This window comes from Vombatus ursinus, unplaced genomic scaffold, assembly GCF_900497805.2.
Source record: "Vombatus ursinus unplaced genomic scaffold, bare-nosed wombat genome assembly UNPS02014820.1, whole genome shotgun sequence".
Classification (NCBI taxonomy): Eukaryota; Metazoa; Chordata; class Mammalia; order Diprotodontia; family Vombatidae; genus Vombatus; species Vombatus ursinus.
Window position 1 is genome coordinate 366,299 of NW_020954598.1, and position 20,268 is coordinate 386,566.

The 20,268-nt window shown below is 43.0% G+C and overlaps 1 protein-coding gene across 4 annotated transcripts in view; it reads right to left on the reverse strand.

The window, feature by feature from the left end:
* Positions 1–20,268, reverse strand: part of IQSEC1 (IQ motif and Sec7 domain 1) — a 208,750-nt gene that overhangs the window by 87,109 nt on the left and 101,373 nt on the right. Inside the window, exon 1 of one of the 4 annotated variants that reach the window (XM_027837065.1) lies at positions 16,145–16,229. The exons of the other annotated variants lie outside the window; for them this stretch is intronic. Within the exon in view, the coding sequence (XP_027692866.1) occupies positions 16,145–16,209 (65 nt within the window). The 5' untranslated portion in view covers positions 16,210–16,229. Of the gene's footprint in view, positions 1–16,144; positions 16,230–20,268 lie in introns of those variants that run through there. 4 annotated transcript variants of the gene reach the window in all.

Consider the following 20,268-nt stretch of genomic DNA (forward strand, 5'->3'; position numbering starts at 1 on the left):
TTTACATCTCCCATCTACAATCCTAACCAATGAGAATTCACTATCAGATAATGATCCTTATGTCATGCAAGATTTTCAATGAACAAAGAAAAATTCAGTAATGAAACCACCACAGATGCAGTGTCTCAAGGTTTACCAAATGCACTCCTCAGAACAATCCTCATAAAGTAGGTAAGGCAAATTTGTTTCCCCATTTTTACAGAACTACACTAAGAGAGCTTAAATGATTTGCCTAATAACCCAGATGAGATGTGTAGAACCAGGCCTCTTTATTCCTTGTCCAGCCCTCTTCTCTCGAAGACCTGCATGACTTAAAGCGAGCCTTCTCCAAATGGTTTTTCAAAGGCTCCCTAGTAACTGGATCTTCTAGCTAATGGAATCAAACCATCATTGTCCAGAGTGAATCCTGGAAGCAAAAATCTGCTAATTAAAGTAGAAGAGTGGCTGATGGCATTTTTAAAAGATTCTCAAAAAAGGTGATGTTGTTTTTTTTAAATGACATTTCCTCTACACCCTTTGCTAATCCCTTCCCATGTCCAAATGTTAGTAACTCAGAAGAATCCATTCATAGAATGGATCAGAAGTTCTAGCTTCCATGGCTAGACAGTTGAATGTCAGCATTTCCATTATCCAGTTTACTGTGGAGGCTCCTGGGGTGGGAGGCCCAAGTTCCAACTCTGAGCACAGGCCAGCTTCACCAGGAATACGGACAGGTTTCTCTTTGTTAACCACCTGATAGGGAGAGCAGGGGACAGTAAGGATGGCTGGGGGTGTTGATAACCTCAGACATCACCAGGGGCAGGCATACAGACTCCCTCAAAGGAAGGAAAGCTGGTCTACTACTTAATAGATAGCATTCTACCTAGAAGACGCATCATAAAATGATTGCTGAACAAATGAACGATAACTGCTTTGTATTCTTCGAGGTGCTTTCACATATCTCGTGGGATTCTTACATCAGTCTTGTGGGATAGGTAGGGTGGGCATTGTTATCACCAATAAGGTACTTTCTTAGGCTGCCTCACTGTCGCCAAAAGATGTAGGGGGTTTAGTGGACTTCAGGTTCAGCAAGTCAATAATATGACACGGCAGCCAACCCCACCCTCACCAAGTTACAGAAACACCAAGCCCAATGCCATCTTAGGCTGCCTTAAAGTGAGGCACAGGGTCCAGGACAAGGAGGTAAAAGTCTTATTGTACTCTGACCCCAGTCAGACTGTATAATGTTTATAAGAAAGCAACTATAATGGTAAGGGGCCTTGAGATTACACATTAGTTGAATGAGCATTGGATCTTTACTGAAGAGAAGATTTAGGTGGCATAATAGTAGTCTTTTAAGTACTGGAAGGGCCATCTTGGGAATGAAACTGGTTTTACTTGGCTCAGAGGGTGGAAGTAGTGCTGAGGCAGATTTAGGCTATTCTAAGGAAAAACATCCTAATAATTCTTTCCCCCCAAAGGGTTCCTTGGGGAGGAAGCAGGTTCTCCTCACTGGTAGACTTCAAGAAGAGGCTAGAAGACTATTCATTGGGGATATAGAAGGGACTCTTGTCCAAGATCCAGATGAGATAGCTTCTAAGAACATTTCTCACTCTTAAATTCTGAGATCTGTAGAGATTGGAGTGCTGAGAAAGGGCTTTGTGAAGGACATGGGGCTGGAAGAAGGGATAAGATCTGGAAAATGGGAGGAGTAGGGAGGTTAAGGGAACATAGTAAGCAAAGATACAGAGGTGAGAATGGCAAAGGATTATTAAGATGTAGAGGAAATAGAGTATTTTGGCTGGTGGAAGTGGGGTCATAGAGGGGAAGCATATAGTGAGAGATAAGATCACATCTTTCTGTTGGCCTTGACACTTCCTAAAATTTTACAAAATTTATTTTCTGTAATCACAGCTGCTCCTGGTCCTCCAGACCTAACTGGGAGATTCATTAGATACTTGAATTGCCCTCTATAGCAAAGACTCCAAAACTGTCTGGAAGCATAAACACTACACTTTCCTCATGTGAGTATATCTTTTGTAATTTTTTTTACATGTAAAAATAAATAAATCTAAAAGCAGAGTGTCACCATCGGAAGGTGTGTAGTGAAACCCTTAAAAATGTATCCACTTGGCTAAACAAATTGTGATACGTGAATGGAATTTCTGTAAGAAATGACAATGAGCTTGATTAATGCAGAGAAGCATGGGAAGATTTATGTGAACTGATGCACAGTGAAATAAGCAAAGCCAAAAAAACACAATGTACAACAACTACAACAACGTAAATAGAAAGAGCAATAATTACGAAACAATCACAACTGAATACTGCAAAACTAGAAAAGACCAGCCTGACCTCAAACCAGAGATATGAGATATGAGATATGAGTAAACACCTCTCTACTACTTTGCAGAGGTGGGAGTTTCACAGGTATGGAACATCGAATATATTTTAGAGTTTTTTCTAAATATTGTTCAGTTATATTGATTTTTTTCCTCTCCTTCCTCTTTTTCTTTCTTTAAAAAATATATAAACATTTTTGTTAAATAGGATGGCTTTCTGGGAAAGGGGAGAGAGAAAAATATAAGGGAAAGTTTAGGCAATGGAAAAACCAAAAGACACCAAAAAAAATTTTATTTGAAAAAAATGTGTCTACATAGGTTTAACTTTAAGATAAACTTAGACTTTCAGGTTTGATCCACAGGTTATCATTGTTCATTTCTCTACTAACAAGTTTTCTGTTAAAGATTTTTTTACACATATAATATCTATAAATTTAGAGCTAGAAAGAGTCTTAGACCATGCCCCTGGGATATACCCCTAACTGTAGGCATCCCAGGGCTCTCCAGGATTTGAAACCAGGTCCTCTAAAACTCCAAATCCACCACTTTTTACCCTCTACGACCTATTTTGCTTTTTGCTTCTATTCTCTTGAGTAGAAGGATCTTCTGACTAAAGAGGCTAACAGTAACTGTGGTAATAGCTAGTAGCACTTACATTGGATTAGTACTTTGCATATTTTGTCTCATTTGATGCTCACAATGACCCTGTGAAGTAGGTGCTATAATTATTTCTGTACTACAGATGAGAGAAATTAGAGTGACTTGCCCAGAATGACTGAGGGTAAGTGTCTGAAGCAGGATCTGAATTCAGATCACCCTGATTCCAAGTCCAGCTCTCTATCCATGAAGATACCCAGTTTCTTCTAAAACAAACACAAGAGTGAATTAAGTGAGGAAATGATAGCAAGACAGCACCTTCAGCTCTAAATGGGTTTGAGTCTTCTGATAAATTATGTCTTCCATTCCAAACCCAATAATGGAAGCTCTTATAGATGCAATTAATTAACCAATTCTGGTGATTTTAGAATCACAGAACTATGAAGGACTTTAGAGGTCATCTCACTTCCCCTCACCCAGGAAGCACCAATAACTTCTATGACAACCTCAATGGAGCCACAGGATTACAGATTTAGGGTAAGGGACTTTAGAGGATATCTGGTGTGGATCGGGTGAAATCTCATTTTACAGATGAAGAAACAGGCATAGAGAGATTAAGGAATTTGCCCAAGTCACATGGATAGAAAATGGCAGAGCTGGGATTCAAAGCCAAGCCCTTTGATCTCAAGTCCAGCACCCTTTCCAATGTACCATACCACCTCAAATGGACCTCATGTGGTCCTGTAAAGAATAGGGGAGGTATAAGAGAACAAGTTACAGGCAAATATAATTATTTAAAAAGAAAACAGATTTTAAAAACTAAATTGATAAATTTGACATAGATCCCTGCGGAAAAAAATTAGAGATTATTCAATGAGTGATTTGAGGAAGCTTAGAAAACAAAGCAGTGATTACTAGGAACCAGCACGGGTTCACCAAGAACAAGTAATGTCAGATCAAACTCCTTTCCTTTTTTTGACAGGGGCCCTAATTCCTATAAATTAGAGCAATGTTGCAGAACGTGCCTGGATTTCATAAAGTATTTAACAAAAACTCTCAGTATAGAGACAATGTGTCATGGAAGAAAATCCATTAGACTTGGAGGTAATTAGGTTTGTCTTAAAATCCGGGCTTTGATACTCTCTGTATGACCCTGAGCAAATCAATTAATTTGAGCTTCTGTTTTCTCATCTGTAAAATGGGGATGAATAACACTTATACCATCTGCCTTACTGGTTATCATGCAGAAAAGTTTATAAACCTTAAAATACCATATAAATGGGAGCTATTAGAGGCAATATGATATATTGGAAAGATGGCTGGATGTACATTCTGAAATCCTAAGTTTGAATCCCATCACAGATACTTACAAGCTGAGAAACCATAGGCAAGTTGCTGAAAAACAAACAAATTTCAAAGTGCTATATAAGTTTTGCTTTGCAAATCCTAAAGTTAGTTATAAAATGTGTTATTATTATGTGAGTGTGAAGAATGATACTAATTATTATTAATAATATATCTTTGTGGGCTGGCTGATAGTAAAGTTAGGTGGATTCAAAGTTGGCTGATGACCATCAAGGTTCTAATTCCGGGATTCTATGATTCTATAAGGCAAGTTAGTCTTTGAAGAATATTTTATTGGAATGATGTGTGTATGGTCTGTAAAGGCCTGAAAGAAACATTAAGGGAGAAAAGGCACACCTGCCTAGCTAGTAAGATCAGCCAAATCTGCTCAAGTCACCCAGAGTGTTGCAAATAACAAAACCAGATCACACTCACATCTAGGGAAAAGAGGCTTAACTTTCCCCCATTAATAAGCAACAAATAACAAACATAGTTTGATCTTCCAGATGGGAATGATATAAATCCTAGCATTTTAGAACTAAAAGGGGCTTGAGGTCATCTAGTCCAATCCTCATATTTCACAAAGGAGAAAAGTGAGGTCTAAATTGGTGATATTACTTGTTCAAGGTCATAAAGCCAATGAAAGGCAGGTCTCAAATTGGAACTCAGGTTTCCTGACTCCCAGGGTCTGTTGCTTTTTCCCTCCTTTATAAAAGTTTCCAACTAAAACAGGTGAATAGAATTCAATAGTTACACCTTCCCTTTGCATGCCAGACAGGATGGGTCAGGTCGAGAAAAATAAGGGTGGCAGGAAGCATCGAAAACCTAAAAAATGAGGCGTAGGTTCTACAAAACGGGGACAATAGTCTTGAATATCAAAGTCAGAAGATTTCAGAAGTTATCTATCTATTCCAAACTATACCTGAATAAGAATCCTCTCTATCCCAGTGGTGTCAAACTCAAATAGGAACAGGGGTCACAAAACCATACATGAGAATCCGTATGTATTGACTTAGAAAACCACACATCAACATTATTCATGTTTTATTATATTTTTATTTATTTTGTTAAATATTTCCCAATTACACTTTAATCGAGTTCAGGCTGCACTGGGGAGGGTTGTGGTACTTGCCATCCTACTGTGTTTGATACCACTGCTCTACAGCATTATTAACAAGATGGTTTCTACCCATCACTTGAAAGATCTGTAATGAGAAGGAAGCCTGCTACCTCCTGGGCAGCCCATTCCACTTCTGGTTAGTGCTAATTTGGGGGGAAAATTTTCCTTATGTTGATCTGAAACCTCCCTCTCTTCAGCTTCTACCTACTTTCCCTACAAACAGAACAAGTCTCATTCTGCTTACACAAGACAACCTTTCAAATATGTGAAGGCAGCTATCACATCTCCCACTACATATTTTTTTCTCTCCGCCAGGCCTCTAGATCCTCAAGTGCGGCCCTCTGACTGAATCCAAACTTCACAGAACAAATCCCCTTAATAAAAAGATGTTGGACTCAGTCAAAAGGTTCCCTACCCCTAGTCTTGGCTAAACCATGCCCATTTCTTTCAGCTTGGTTTGATAATCTTTCACATTTAAAATCTTTAAGTGGTATGTATGATCTAGAGCCTGTCACCATCCTCTGGATGTTCTCCATCTTTTTAATTGCCTCCCTAAAATGGGGTAATTGGAACGGACCCCAGATGTGTGCTGGCCAGTGCAGGGTACAGAATACAATCTCTTTTGTCCTAGATACTACTGTGAACAACAAACCACTTAACTAGCATCATGAATTCAGGGCTCCCTGTGTACAAATGTGATACCTGAGGTGATGAGGATGTAGAGAAAAGAAGAGTCAACACAGCCATGTTTGGAGGGGACAACAGGTCCCTCTTATGGCAGAAATATGGATCCTGCCATTGGAGAAACAAGTTAGATGGCAAAGATCCCGGTCTGACCATATCCTTTTAGCAGCTTCCAAAAACAAAGAGCTCTCATATCCACATCTGAACATGTAAATCTCTAACCTTGATCCTCACTTGGTCATCAGTTACTTCTCTTTCTCTATTCAGTGCCAGATTCTGGCCCCATCAATCCCTATCTAAAAGAAACACAAAAGACCTTCCCTGAGAGTGATAACAAGGCAAGAGTTGCTACAGGTACGTGATTAAAATCATGCAGAGCCCAGCACCACTCTTCATTATCTTCCTAGGCTATTTCACATTTTTTATTAAGTGAATAAAAAATTTAATTAGAAAAAATGTTCACATTTAAATTACAGCTCTGGAAGGCATACGGGGAATCAAAAATGATGGTTTATGCTTCTAAGCATACTCCTCCCCTCAAATGACACCAGAAAGCAAAGGACAGGACACATTTGTCACTCCTTCCTACCCATATATAAGTTATGATTCCCTGTCAATATGTACTTCCAATCAGGGGTTTTTCTAAAAGGGGCAAGGAGTATGTAATACATTTCTTGGAAAATTTTCTATCAGGTTAGCAGGGCATATTTTTATGATGCCAGGCCACTGGGAAAAGCTCCAAAATGGCATGTACTATCTTGCAAACGGAATCTATTTTTAGAGCATCTGCAAAGCAAGACACCTAATATTGTACCCTAGATATACAGAAAGGACTTTGGAGGGTCATGTACTCAATTCAATTCAGTTCAGATTTAGGTAGAGACCACAAAGCTAGGTGTTAGGGGTGGAGAGTAGGGAGAGAGAAAATATAAGTCATTCCTGGCTTCATGGAGTTTATAATATAGTACAGGGTTCCTTAAACTGGAGTCTGTGAACTTTTTTTTTTCAATATTTTGATAACTGTATTTCAACATAATTGGTTTCCTTTGTAGTCTCCTTTGTATTTTATTTTATGCATTTACAAACATTATTGTGAGAATTCCCATAGACTTTACCTGCCAAATGGGTCCATAACATAAAGAAGGCTAGGAACCCCTTATGTGGTGATATAACATTATACTGTTCCTCTATCATCTTTTTCTACTACTCCTTGCTCTTCCCATCCAGTTTATCCCCCTCCCACTTTCTGCCACATCCTGCTTTCAGTGATGGTGGGAGATGGGGTGAAAAGATGGGGCAGGGAATACTGAATAGAGAGAGACAGGTATGTTTAGATATTGTTGGTAACACTACAAATTGGTGAAATCTGGCAATTCATAACAAGAACTATAAAACTTTTCATATTCTTTTATTCTGCTTTAGGAATGAAACTCAAGAAAATACCCCAAAAGGAAAAAAAAAAGTAATTTGTACCAAGTTGTTCATAGCAATGCTATTTATAATAGCAAGAAAAAAAATTGGAAACAACCCAAATTGCTAACAATAGGGCAGTGCTAAGCAAACTCTGGTATGAAATAACATACCAGGGCAGGGGTTCTTAACCATTTTTGTGTAATGGCCCCCCTGGTAGTCTGGTGAAGTCTGTGGACCCCTTCTCAGCATAGTGTTTCAAAATGCATAAGATAAAATACAGTGGGTTACAAAGAAAGCCAATTAATATTGATATACAGTTATCAAAATTTTCTTTAAAACAATTGCAGACCCAAGGCAATAAAGCTGTTGGAAATTACAAATGTATTGAGTATATTAATACACAGAAAGCTGCATATGAAATATCATCAAGTTAAAAGAGCAGGACACAAGATAATATGAGCACACTGATTATAGATTATTAAAATATGTACATTTAAAAAGATTAAGAGAGAAGCTTTTTTTGTTCAACTTCTTTGTGTTGCTACTCTAAAATCCCAGGTCCATGCATGCCAACGGTTCTGTCTTGGCTCTCTCTGCCTCCAATTTCCCATCTTTGTCAGTTTCAGCCTCAGCATTTGTCTCAGCTGTTCTTCCCTACCCAACATTGAGCTCCAGCCCTGGAATGGAGGCAGCCTTCATGGGTAGTCTGGCCAGAGGAAGGAGGGGAGAAGACCCAAAGACACTGTCCTTGGGAGGGAGCCTGAGGCAGAACTGGCAAAAGGCTTACTCACATCTTCAAAGGAGTAGAAGCAGCTACCAAAAAAAAAAAAAGCACAAGAATGTGCTATGGAAAGTGCAGAGAATGATGTCTAAGCTTGGAGAGATTACTCTAAGGAAATCCATCCTGAGAGGCCTATTGTAAAATGAGATCTAGATGCCCAAAGGGACAATTTTTTTTTTTTTAGGCAATTGGGGTTAAGTGCCTTGCCCAGGGTCACACAGCCAGTTAGTTACAAGTGTTTGGTCTGAGGCCACATTTGAACTCAGGTTCTCCTGACTTCAGAGCCGGTGCTCTATGCACTGCGCCACCTAGCTGCCCTGCAAAGGGACAATTCTCAGTGGATTTAGAAGATGCTTCAAGTACTGCTGCCCCTTTCCTGGTACTATGTGAGAGCAAAGGTTGTTCATCTGGAGTCCATTATTTGATTGGGTGGGTGGGGGGGTCCTGTGAACTCAAGAAAACATTATATCTTTATTTTCACTAACTCCCAACTGAAATTTAGCATTTCCTTCAATTAATTAAAAACATTATTCTGAAAAGGGGCCCACAGGCTTTAGTCCATAACACCAAAATAAGTTAACAACTTTGGAGGAAATTGACCCAAATGCCCCAGGGAGGGTCCCAGACATAGAGCATACATCAGGTTATTACACGCAGTCAGGGGTGCCCGAAAACCAGTGGGTTGCTTGGTGAAGAAGCAGGGAGCTCTCCACTTAAGTTACTTCAGTAGCAGCTATATATGTCCACTGTCAGGGATGCCAGGGCTGGGGGAAGGAGGGGGAGAGGGTGAGATTAATGCTTATGTAGAGGAATGGATGGCCATTCCAACTCTAGAATTCTATGAATATTCCTAGACCACAAATAGTCCTCTCCGTCAAATTTTCTACAACTCCACAGTTCCATCCATCTACAATGTCTAAGTAATTCTTGCCAGCAGCAAAACTGAACAGCAGGCAACCTGTATTTTGCAATTTCTCAACTCTACAGGCAATGCAATTTCCATAACACTCTTTAATTTTCCACTTCTTGGTGGACCATTTCAGTTCACTGACTTGCAATACTATATTTTAAAAATATACACGCAGCAGCCCAGAGGTTTTAGTTTCTTTCGACTGAGTCTTCAATCTGTTACACTACTTTGAATTTCTACTTCCTCAAAACATAAGATGAAAACCTCATTGCTCCTTAATTTTTCCTCCTACCTATCTTTCTTCTGCCTCTGTTGTTTAACTCTGGGCGGCTGGGCAGGAGCAAGCAACTGTGTTAAGTCAAGCATGAAGATTTGAAGCCTCCGGGCCAAGTTGTCCCCAAGCAGAAAAAAACAAAAGTTTATTAGCATGATGGAACTACCGAGTTCACATCTGACACTGTGAATCCCTATCTGGTGCACACTGACATAGAGAGAAAGAAAAAAATGACCCATTAGAAGGAGGAAATAGGGAGTATGTTTTACTCTGTATCAAAAAGGCACAAGGGAGCATGGTATTAATGGAAAGAAGGAAAACCAGGGTTCAAAACTCATAGATCTAGCTACGTGAACGTCAAAACTAAGTCACCCCAGCTTCCTTGTCTCTAAAATGAAGAGGCTAGCCTGGATGATCCTGAAAGCCTTAAAGGCCATTTGGTGGAAAAAGCACTGGATCTGGAGTCATGAAGATGTGGTTTGGAATTCCTCCTCTATTATATATCATTACCTGTGCGACCCACAGGAAGGGCTTCCCTTTTCTGCACCTCAATCTCAGAAGTTCAATGAAGGGGCTTAGCCTAGAATTATTCCAGTTCTGACAGCCGGATTCTATGAAGAGAAGATTAATGTTGGCAGACAAATTCCTCCTGGGCACTAATTGTAGCCTATTTCAGGGGAAGACTATTCATTTGTGCTAACAAGGGGTAGGACTCAACCATTCCAGATATTCCAATTTACAAATGATTCTCCCTTGCTTTACAAGAGCCAAATTTACTGGCCCAAATGCATTTGGTATGTCCGAAGTGGTCAAAGTATGGTGACTGCTTTCTGTTTATTCAAGACGCTGAATCAGAGTGTATACCCCGAAAGGGAATTTGGAGATCATGTCTGATGCCTTTATTGCAGAGAAAAGCAAGGTCAGGTGCATGTGAAGTGATGTGCTTAAGGTCAGTTAATGGTATATTGAGAATTAGAACCCAGTTCTTCTGACTTCAGGGCCAACTTTCCACCACACTTAGAAAAAAAAAGCTTTGTGGCCTATATTCCTCTATACATACAACATTCCATTTGATGAAAAATCAATGAGGATGAAGGACCGCATCACTGCTCTGCTAGTGAATCCTGGCTGAGAAGTGGAATGGAGCTGTTTAGGTCTGTGGGGGTTATAAAGAAGGTTTGGGCAAGGTACCAAAGAGGGAAAAGCTGAGGTCCCATTGATCAAATCACAGCTGGGTAGCTGAATACTTAAAGCAGTTTTGAAGTGTGGGGATAACCCCAGACACTTAGTCTTTCCAGAAAGCCACAAGAGTATGGCCTCATGTTCACTGCAGCTAAATGTTTTTGCTGAATTTTATTTAACCTCCTCCCCCTCCCCAAAAGGGGATGTTTTATCAGCCTGAAGACTAAAACAAGAAGAGGTGACATCACGATTTATTCACCTAGAAAAGGATTGGAGCACAGCTCCTCTGAGTCCTTTCCAGCTCTGTCTATAGTTCTAAGTATAAGTCTCCCACTGAAACACAAAACCATACAGCAAAAAACAATGCTTTTAGATTTGGAGTCCAGAGGTGATTTTGAACCCTGCTCTGATGCTTATCATGGGTCCATGGGCAAGTCACTTGGCCTTGTTTGGTCCATCATCTTTAAAATGAGGATGATAAAACTTGCATTTCCTATCTCATAGGGTTGTTACCAGTAGACTTTGTAAACCTCGAAGCAATCTAGAAATGTGAACTATGAAGCATGTAATAATCATATAAAACTATGCGAGCAAAATCATCCACCATGGCTGTATGCTGGGCCTCGGAGAACAAATTAAAACACCAATGATTTTAGGACAAAGTCCATAAACTGGCAAAATGAAAAGACTCTCTGAATACAGAAAATGGCAGCAAAAGCACAGCTATAATCAATAAAACAGAAAACAGCTAAAAGCTGGGTGACAATACTCAGCAACAACTTTTGCAACAATATTGCGTGACAATTGCCATCAGCTTTAAGGAGGAAAAAGATCATTACAACTCAATTTAAAACAAAAGGGAAAAAAAAAACCTCACCAAAACCATACCCCAGGAGGACAGTAAAAGAAGAAATATCTGTTATCAACAGCATTTAAGTCCCTAAAACTAAAATGCAGAGAGGTGAATGGTGTAGTCACAAAAGGAGGTTTCCTGTTCTAAATACAGAAATGCAGAAAAATGGTACCATTTGGGTTGCATTCATTCATCATCACAAAATACCAACCATACATGCAGGATAACTTTGCCCGTCAGCAGCAATCAGAGCAGGTTCTCGTGTGCTGTGAATACCTAACACTAGGAAACTACCCAACTTGGGACAGGGCCATTGATTAGATGGATAACACGCACTGCTGGGTGGCAGTAGGCCATATTTCCATCCATAAACTCCATCAATTTTCTCTGATAGCAACTTCGGCTCACCAGGTTGGAGTTGGCCAAACAAATAGCTCTCTAAGTCCATATCAATTAATTTCTCAAGAGATATGATGGGCTTTAGGCTCATTACATTTGTTTTTTTAGAACCAACTCTAAATTATATTTAAGAAACCAAATGTTCACTCCCATTCCATTAAGTCATTTTCTTTTCCACTCAAAATCAATCTCTTTCCTAGAGTCTATGGCTGTGCTGGATCACAGTTTCAAGGAACAAAATTGTTTTATTTTTCTTTAAGTTTTCTGGAGTGATATTCCAGGCATGATTAGGAGAGGGAGAGAAATAAATTATAAAATGTCTAAATTGAGAAGGGGCCTTAGAGATGATTTGATCCACTCTCATATACACATGTAGACACACCCCTCGGTCTTCCCTCCTTCCCTTCTTTCTTTCCCTGATCATATGACTCGTGAGATGCCTCCATGCAGAGTTGGTCCTGGTTCCAGGGTAGGGGCCAAAACCTCACCTACATAACTGCTATCAGAACTAGAACCCAAGAAGACTAATGGATCACTCATCACATCATCAACAAGCACGTATTAAGCACCTACTGTGTGCCAGGCATTGACGATAATGTAAGTTTAATGTTTCACAGGACCCTGAACTCTTGAGTAGTACCACCCCAGTGGAAAGTGGGAGGGTGATATGGTGGGCCAGTAATTCTGTTCTTAGCCAACATTCATTTTAAGTGGTCTCTGACTTATTTGGTGCAAGGCCTTCTCTCTGTCACACACTCACATTCTGGGGACCACCTGGCAGATATAATACAAGGAAACAGGCTCTCACACAGTTCATCTTCAGCAACCCCAGCGGTCCCTTTTCTTTCCCTTCTCCCAATATCCTATTTGCTCAACCATCATGCTGTTTATATAGGCAGTTGTCAGGAAAAGCCACTATTCTGGAGCTGAAGTTGTGTAAATATTAACACAACTAGTACAGAGTTCGACTTCCTTGGGAAGAGATATAAAATTCTAGCCAGGCCAGTAGAATCTTCTAAAGGTCATCCAGTCCATTCCTCTGCCTCCAGGGTAGTCTATACCCACCAAAACATTCCAAACAGATGGGTGAGTGCTCCTTGTATTAAAGGATATTTTATTATCTCCCTCACCCCATCAATCAATCGGCAAACACTTATTAAGTACCTACTACGTGCCAGGCACTATGCTAGGGATACAAATAGAAAGAAAGACTAATCCCTGTCCTCAAGGAGCTTATATTCATATAAACATATACATACATACATATATATATATATATATATAATGTGTGTAGGTGTGTGTATGTGTATATATAGGTATGTGTATGTGTGTATATATATAATTATACATTAACAATATATTATTAACAAGGTATTATCTAGCCATTGATTGAAAGATCTGTAATGACAGGAAGCCTGCTACCTCCTAGGCAGTTCATTCCACTTCTGGTTAGTGCTAATTATTGGAAAAAAAATTTCCTTATGTTGATCTGAAATCTGCCTCTCTTCAGCTTCTACCCATTTTTCCTACAAAGAGAATAAGTCTCATTCTGCTTACAAAAGACAGCCTTTCAAATATCTGAAGAAAGCTATCCTATCTCCCACTAGGTATTTTTTTTTTCTCTAGGCTAAACCATTCCCATTTAATTCAACTTGGTTTTTAAATCTTTTACATTTAAAATCTTTGGGTAGTATATATGATCTGACTGGAGCCTAAAACCTGGCTTCCTAAGTCTCAGCCAAAATTCCACCTTCTACCCGAAGCCTTTCCAGATCCCCCTTAATTCCCTCTGTTGATTATCTCCAATCTATCTTGTATGCAGTTGTTTTGCATGTTGTCTCCTCCATTAGACTATGATCTCTTTAAGGGTAGGGACTGTCTTTTGCCTGTCTTTGCATCCCCAGTGCTGAGCACAGAGCCTGGCATATTACAGGCACTTGATAAATGTTTATTGACTTGACTTCACAAAATTTGTGTCCTAGAATTCTCACAGATTCTAGACCTTGATAGTATTCATGGTGGGTGTTAGGTGAGTGTTAAGGGTACAGGAAAGAATGTTTAAAGAGTAACTTTAATACCAGAGAGGCAAAGGAAATGTGCCAAACTTGCTGGTTTCCTCTGAGAGATTTCTCAGACCACATACCAGGGGCGTTAGAGCAAATGCAAGGGATTTAGGAGGCTGACTCTAACCAGTACAAAATATACCCTGGATAACTTTAAAAATAAGTGGTCACTGTGTGCACCTGTGTTTTGGTCCTGCCTGCAACTTTTAGAGCAGCTGTTCTCCATCTCCTCTGAGAGCAGAACCAGTGGAAATGGGCTGGAAGGGTAGCAGGAGAGATTCTGAAAGTGATCATTTCCAAGAGTTAGGAATAGAAGGACTAGCCCTGTGATTTCACTGAAATAGAAAAATTCCCTCTACCAGCGCAGGCTGGCACTTTGCAATTTACAGTATCAAAGAGTTGCCTAAAGAACTGAGTGTAAAGTTTAGTGACTTGTTCAGGTCAACAGCCATCAGATGTATCTGAGCTGCAACTTGAACTCATATTTTCCTGGACAGCTCTCTAACTACTACACCAAAATAGGTGACAGGCACTTCACTGTAGGAATATAAGAACTGGGCATCTTCCCTCATTCCAGTCTGGAGATAATAACTGGGTTGTCAGACTTGGACGCAATTTAGTTAGTCAAGGTGACTTCTTAAGGTCTCTTCTTGTATTTTGTTTGGGAAACAGAGAGTAAGGAAGAAAGAAGAAACTGGGATACTATAGTGAGCTAATCATCTAGACATTAGATTCTTCTAGGAATAACCCTTAAGACCTGGAAGGGGTTACTAAAGTCATTTTAATTCAAAGACAGATGGTGCTGGGGTTACATTTTTTCTGCTTCCCCCATTCTCCCTAAGTAAAGTTCGTATCTTTTTGAGTGTCAAGCTTAAGAAGAAGGCCAGCTCCCTATCTTCCCACAGGCTTCAGGAGATGGACTCAGTAAGAACACTAAGTTTTCCAAACTTCATAGCAGCAAGGATAGGCATCTACCAAGCACAACATCCTCAGAGTCCAAGACACTGCACTACCAAGGGTTAGGGGGTGGAGCAGGAGCTGTTTAAAGAAACAGGTCTGTAACCACCCAGCAGTGCTATGTGGAACACTTTTAAAGACATTTAAAAAATAAAGATCATATAGCACCAAAAAGGATCCTTGCCCTGAGTCACCGTTAAAAGGCCCCTCCTCCCGGTCTCTGCCCAGTACAGTTCCATGCAGTGGAACCCGAGTGTGCAGTTATGCTGTTGGTGAGGGGGAGGGGAGCACTGGGTACTCAGATATGAAATCTATATTCATCACACACAGGCATACTCACACAGCCAGTAATACAAAAATTAATTCACACTCTACAGACACATATCTAGATCCTCTCACGTACCTCTGGACTCACAGAAATACATTTACAGACCCATAGTCCAAAAATACATTCACACAAGTATTCTGAACACACACAAATGCACTCACGGACTACCTCTGACTCACACACACAAACACACACACACCCAATAAATGCATGTTCAGACTTCTAGGCTCTCGAACAAATGTACAACAAATAGTTTCTCTGACACACAAATACATTCATATTTATACTTGTAGACTTTCTCAGTAGACTTAGCATAGTGCCTGGCACACAGTACGGGTGAAATCAATGCCTGACTGACTGATAAATCGTGGGGCACACAAATCTGCTGTTACCATCTCAGATCGTGTCCTATACAAATACACACACTGGCACAATTGCACACTCTGTCTCTGTCTCTCAGTATCTCTCTTTCTCTCTCTCTCACTCACACACACACACTCACTCACTCCCCAACTCTTGCACACACGCAGCTGCCCAGGAGTACCTCCCACCCCTTAGACCCCCCCCCCCGAACCCTAGATCAGCGGCTCCCTCCAGCCAGTCTCGGCCCCGGGGGCCACGCTATGTATCCCCACGCCCATGGGCTCCCAGCGCTCCGTGTGCTTGCATTCCCGGCCACTCGAGGCCATTCCCCCCAGCACACGCACGCACGCACGCACATTCCGAAATGACAAGCGGCAGAGCCCCAGCCTGAGCCCGAGCTGGGAGCTGGGAGCCCGGAGCCCAGAGCCCAGAGCCCAGAGCCCAGAGCCCAGGGGCCGGGAGCCGGAGGCCGGGGACTGGGGCTCCCGACTGCAGCAGCGGCGCCCTCTCCCCCGCCCCCGGCCAGGTCCGGCCCAGCCGCCCCTCCAGCCTTACCAGCTGTCAAGCTCCAGCTCCAGCAGCGACTGGGTCCGCTCCGAGTTGCAGTGCAGGCACCACATGGCTGGGCCCGGGCCGGGGGCCGGCCGGCCCCGGGCTAGCCTCGCCCTGCGGCGCTGACCTCGGCCGCCGCCGCCTCCGGGCCCGCGCCCGCTGCCAGCCCGCTGCGGCTACCGCCGACCCTCCCTCCCGAGACGGCCCCGGAGCCCGGCCCCCAGCCCCCGCCCCCAGCCTGGCCCGGCCTCGGCTTCGGCCACGAGCCCGAGCCCGAGCCCGCAGCCGAGAGGGGCTGCGCGAGGGAGCGCTGGGCACCAAGGAATGGGACCAACAGCCCGCCGGCCGGCCGGGGAAGGAGGGAGGCCAGGGAGGGAGGGCGGAGAGGGGAGGGGGTGGGAGGAGGAGGGGGGGAGAAGGGAGAGAGCAGAGGGGAGGGGGGAGGAGAGAGAACAGAGGGGAGGGGGGAGAGGGGAGAGAGCAGAGGGGAGGAAGAGGAGAGAGAGAGAGAGAGGGGAGGGGAGAGAGCAGAGGGGAGGGTAGAAGAGAGAGCAGAGGGGAGGGGGAGCCTGGAGGGAAAGGAGGGGGAGGGAAGACAGCGGTGAGAGGGGAGGGGAGCAGAGAGAAAAGAGAGGAGGGAGGGGAGGGGAGAGACTGGTGGGAGGGGAGGGAGGAAAAATAGTGGAGGGAGAGAAGAGGGGAGAGAGGAGAGAGAAAAGGGAGGAGAAAGGGAGAGAGTATGGGAAAAGGAGAGATGGAGGACAGAGGGGCAAAAGGGGGACAATACAGGAAAAGAAGAGTTAAGGAAGGGGAAGAAAGATGGGGGATTTGGAGGTGGGAATGAAGGGGAAGGGCAGGATGGAGGGAAGAAGGGACTTGGGGATGGGGGACAGAGGAATGTGGTGGACTAGGGGAAACGACAAAGGAGAGGAGTGGGAAGAAGTCCTGCCCCCCACTCCGGCCCCAGATTGAGTCTTGTAGCCCCAGCTACAAACAGGCGTTGTCAGGGCGCAAAGCTGAAATGCAAGTGGCAGAAACCCTGACTGAGGGAGAGATGCTGCTCACCCCCCACAAACTGTCTGTCGGGAGGGTCTCCCCGCCAGCTTCCCCCAGCCACCTCCCCCCCCCCCACCCCGACACACACGCATCTTGGAAAGGCAGCCGGGCTCCGGGCTCTGGGCTCTGGACCCAGGCCAGATCCCCGGCACAGGCCCCATCGCCGTCTGGGGAGTCGGGAGGCCTGCCCATAAAGTGAGCCCGCCCCACCAGCGGCCAGGAAACCGGGAATTCCAGGAGAGGAGGGGACGGGAGGGGAGGTAGGGAGACGAGATCCATCCTCCTCAATAGCTGCAGCATCCCTCCCACTGGGGAAAAGGGGTCGCAAAGCTGGTGGATGTCAATAGTCCACCACTACGTGGGGTGGGCAGAGGAGGTGATGGGAACCACCACTTCCCGTTCTCTCCGCCCCCCCACCTATTAACTTTGCAGGGAAAATAACAGGACTCAGTTTCCTCATCTGTAAAATGAGGGAGCTGGATTAGATAATCTTTTGAGTTTCCTTTCGCTCTAAATCCATGTCCTTTATGAACTCCCAGCTACCAGAACCTACCCTTCTCCACTCTCACAGTCACAACCTGTCTTAGGCACTGAGAAGTTGAAGATTCTACTTCTCTCCTACACTCCCCCTTTTCCCAAATAAGATGCCCCCCTCCCAAAAAACAAAACAAAACAAAACAAAACAAAACAAAACAAAACTCCACTCTACTAACAGTACTGACACAGCTCCTACACAGGCCCAAAGCTAACTCCTCTCAGGGTCTTGCCTTTTTCAGCTGTATAATAAGGGCTTGGGGCCCCAAGATCTTTTCAGGGCTGAAACTCAGAGAGCCCTGAATGTAACTGTATGATTCTATAGATAAGTAAATGAGGCTGTTAGTATCACAGCAAGGCAGTCCATCACTAAGTGAAGCCGGCAGAACACCTCTCCCCTTTGTACCCTATTAAAACCACTTCCCCCACCCCAACCTGTTGGGGTTTTTTCATATTTAAACATTTTCCTTGGCTTCTGTTTTCTTGGTTTTGTACTCAATGAAAATAGGCCTAACTCAGGGGTGGGGACTTGAGTGTTGATGCAATCACTTAGATGGTTAATATTTATTTTTATTTAGGTTTTGACTGGAAGAAGGATCTTTGTACCTACTCCCAGCCAACACCCCCTGCCCTTCCTCCACATTTCCCAAGGCTTAGACAGATACAAACCAAGGCTACATTAGCACAGGTATGTGTATATACACATTGTCTGAGGCTCCAGGGGTAAAATATGTTCTTCCTTATGTAAAGAAGGTTAGGGGAGGTCACGTGGGCAGTGACTAAGATCCTAGTAAGGAGGATTCCTCAGCCTAGCACACTGAAAAGCCATCCAGAGAAGGCTTAGTTACTATACCTGTGGTACTCTTTCTCCTAGCCAGCATCCCCAGGAAGCAGGCAGGCTCCTTTCTTGGGAGGCCAGTTGGTAGGCAGGGCAGCAGCAGGGAGTTTAGTGAGGGGCTGGGATGGAGCAGCAGGATGTGACTCATGCCAGAGGACATCATAATTTGTACTCTCTGGGCTTTCATCTGGGGTGGGGGGGACTCAAAAGACCTTACAAATGAGCATTATTCACACAGCAGATGGGGAAACTGGGGCAGGAGGAAGGCTGAGAGGCCTCAGGCAGGGCTTAGGAACAGGACCCAAGCACAACTCTAACAACCCGGCAGGCACACTCCCACCCAGTAAGAATCTAAACAAGAGACTGTTTTGTGTGAGGGTCTGATAACTGGGCTATGTTGGATCCAAATTACCCCCCCCCCCACAAGAAATGTTCTCTTTTTTTTTTTCTGGCTTCTCTTATTAAGGATTTGCAGTGTTTTCTCTGCTTAATTTAAAAATAATCAACAAAGCCGCTCTGGTTATTTCTTTGAACAATGCTCACACTGAGCTCTTCTGAAAAGGGAAGGGGCCTTTTCAATCCAGTAGCTAATAAACCCTACTGAAGAGCTGCAACCACACCCACTGTACATCCGTCTTGGGGGGAAAAAAGGACTTGAAATGGTCAGGTCCGGAAAAACTAGCAGAGCAACCTGAAAAAGGCAGGCTAAAAATATATTTTAATAAATGGACCAGAAAGAGAACTCTCCAAACCCAGCTGTTCTCTGGTTTTGCAGGCTTCGCTGGCCGGCCATGACAGCTACAAAACATTTCTTCCCCAAGAATTCCAGGAACGTCTTCCATGCACAGAGCCCCAGCCTTAGGAATGGTTTTGGCTGCATTGCATGGGCTGGGATTTAGAATAATGGACTTGAGTTTCCTTGTGAGCATTCATTAGGAGCAGAGGAACAGGCCCCTGGAAACTAAATGCCTATTAATTTTCTACTCTGTTTTTCTGTGTTTTGGTGTGTGTGTGTGTGTGTGTGTGTGTGTGTGTGTGTGTGTTTCTGTAGAGTTAACTGCACTGGCTATTAATAATTCAATGCTCTCGATGTGAGGAAGGAAGCAGAAAGAAAAAAAAATGGAAGAAAGTTGTGCCCTCAAGAGACTAAAGACAACTGAACTTTATATAGCAAACCAGATGGTCAATGTTGACCCTCCAAACCCACCCACATCACAGAATACCATAGTTCTTTCATTAAGGGAGCAAATCTCAAGAGTTGAAAGTGACTTCATTGCTCAGATTACCTGGATAGGAATCCCCAAATGCTCTTTTAAGTACTTCTTAACCGACTTGTACAAACTGATGCAAAGTGAAATGAACAGGACCAGGAAAATATTGTACACAGTATCAGCAACATGGCATGATGATCAACTATGAATGACTCAGATCTTCTCAGCAACACACGGATCCAAGACAAGTACAAAGATTTCACGAGGAAAAATGCTGTCCATATCCAGATAAAGAACTGATAGACTGACTAATAATGCAGATTGAAGAATATTTTTTCACTTAATTCTTTCTCATGGTTTTATTTCCTTTTGATCTGTTTCTTTTTTCACAACCGTGATAAATATAGAAATATGTTTTACGTGATAACACATGTATAAACTATATCAAACTGCCTACCATTTTCAGAAGAGGGGAGGGGAGGGAGGGA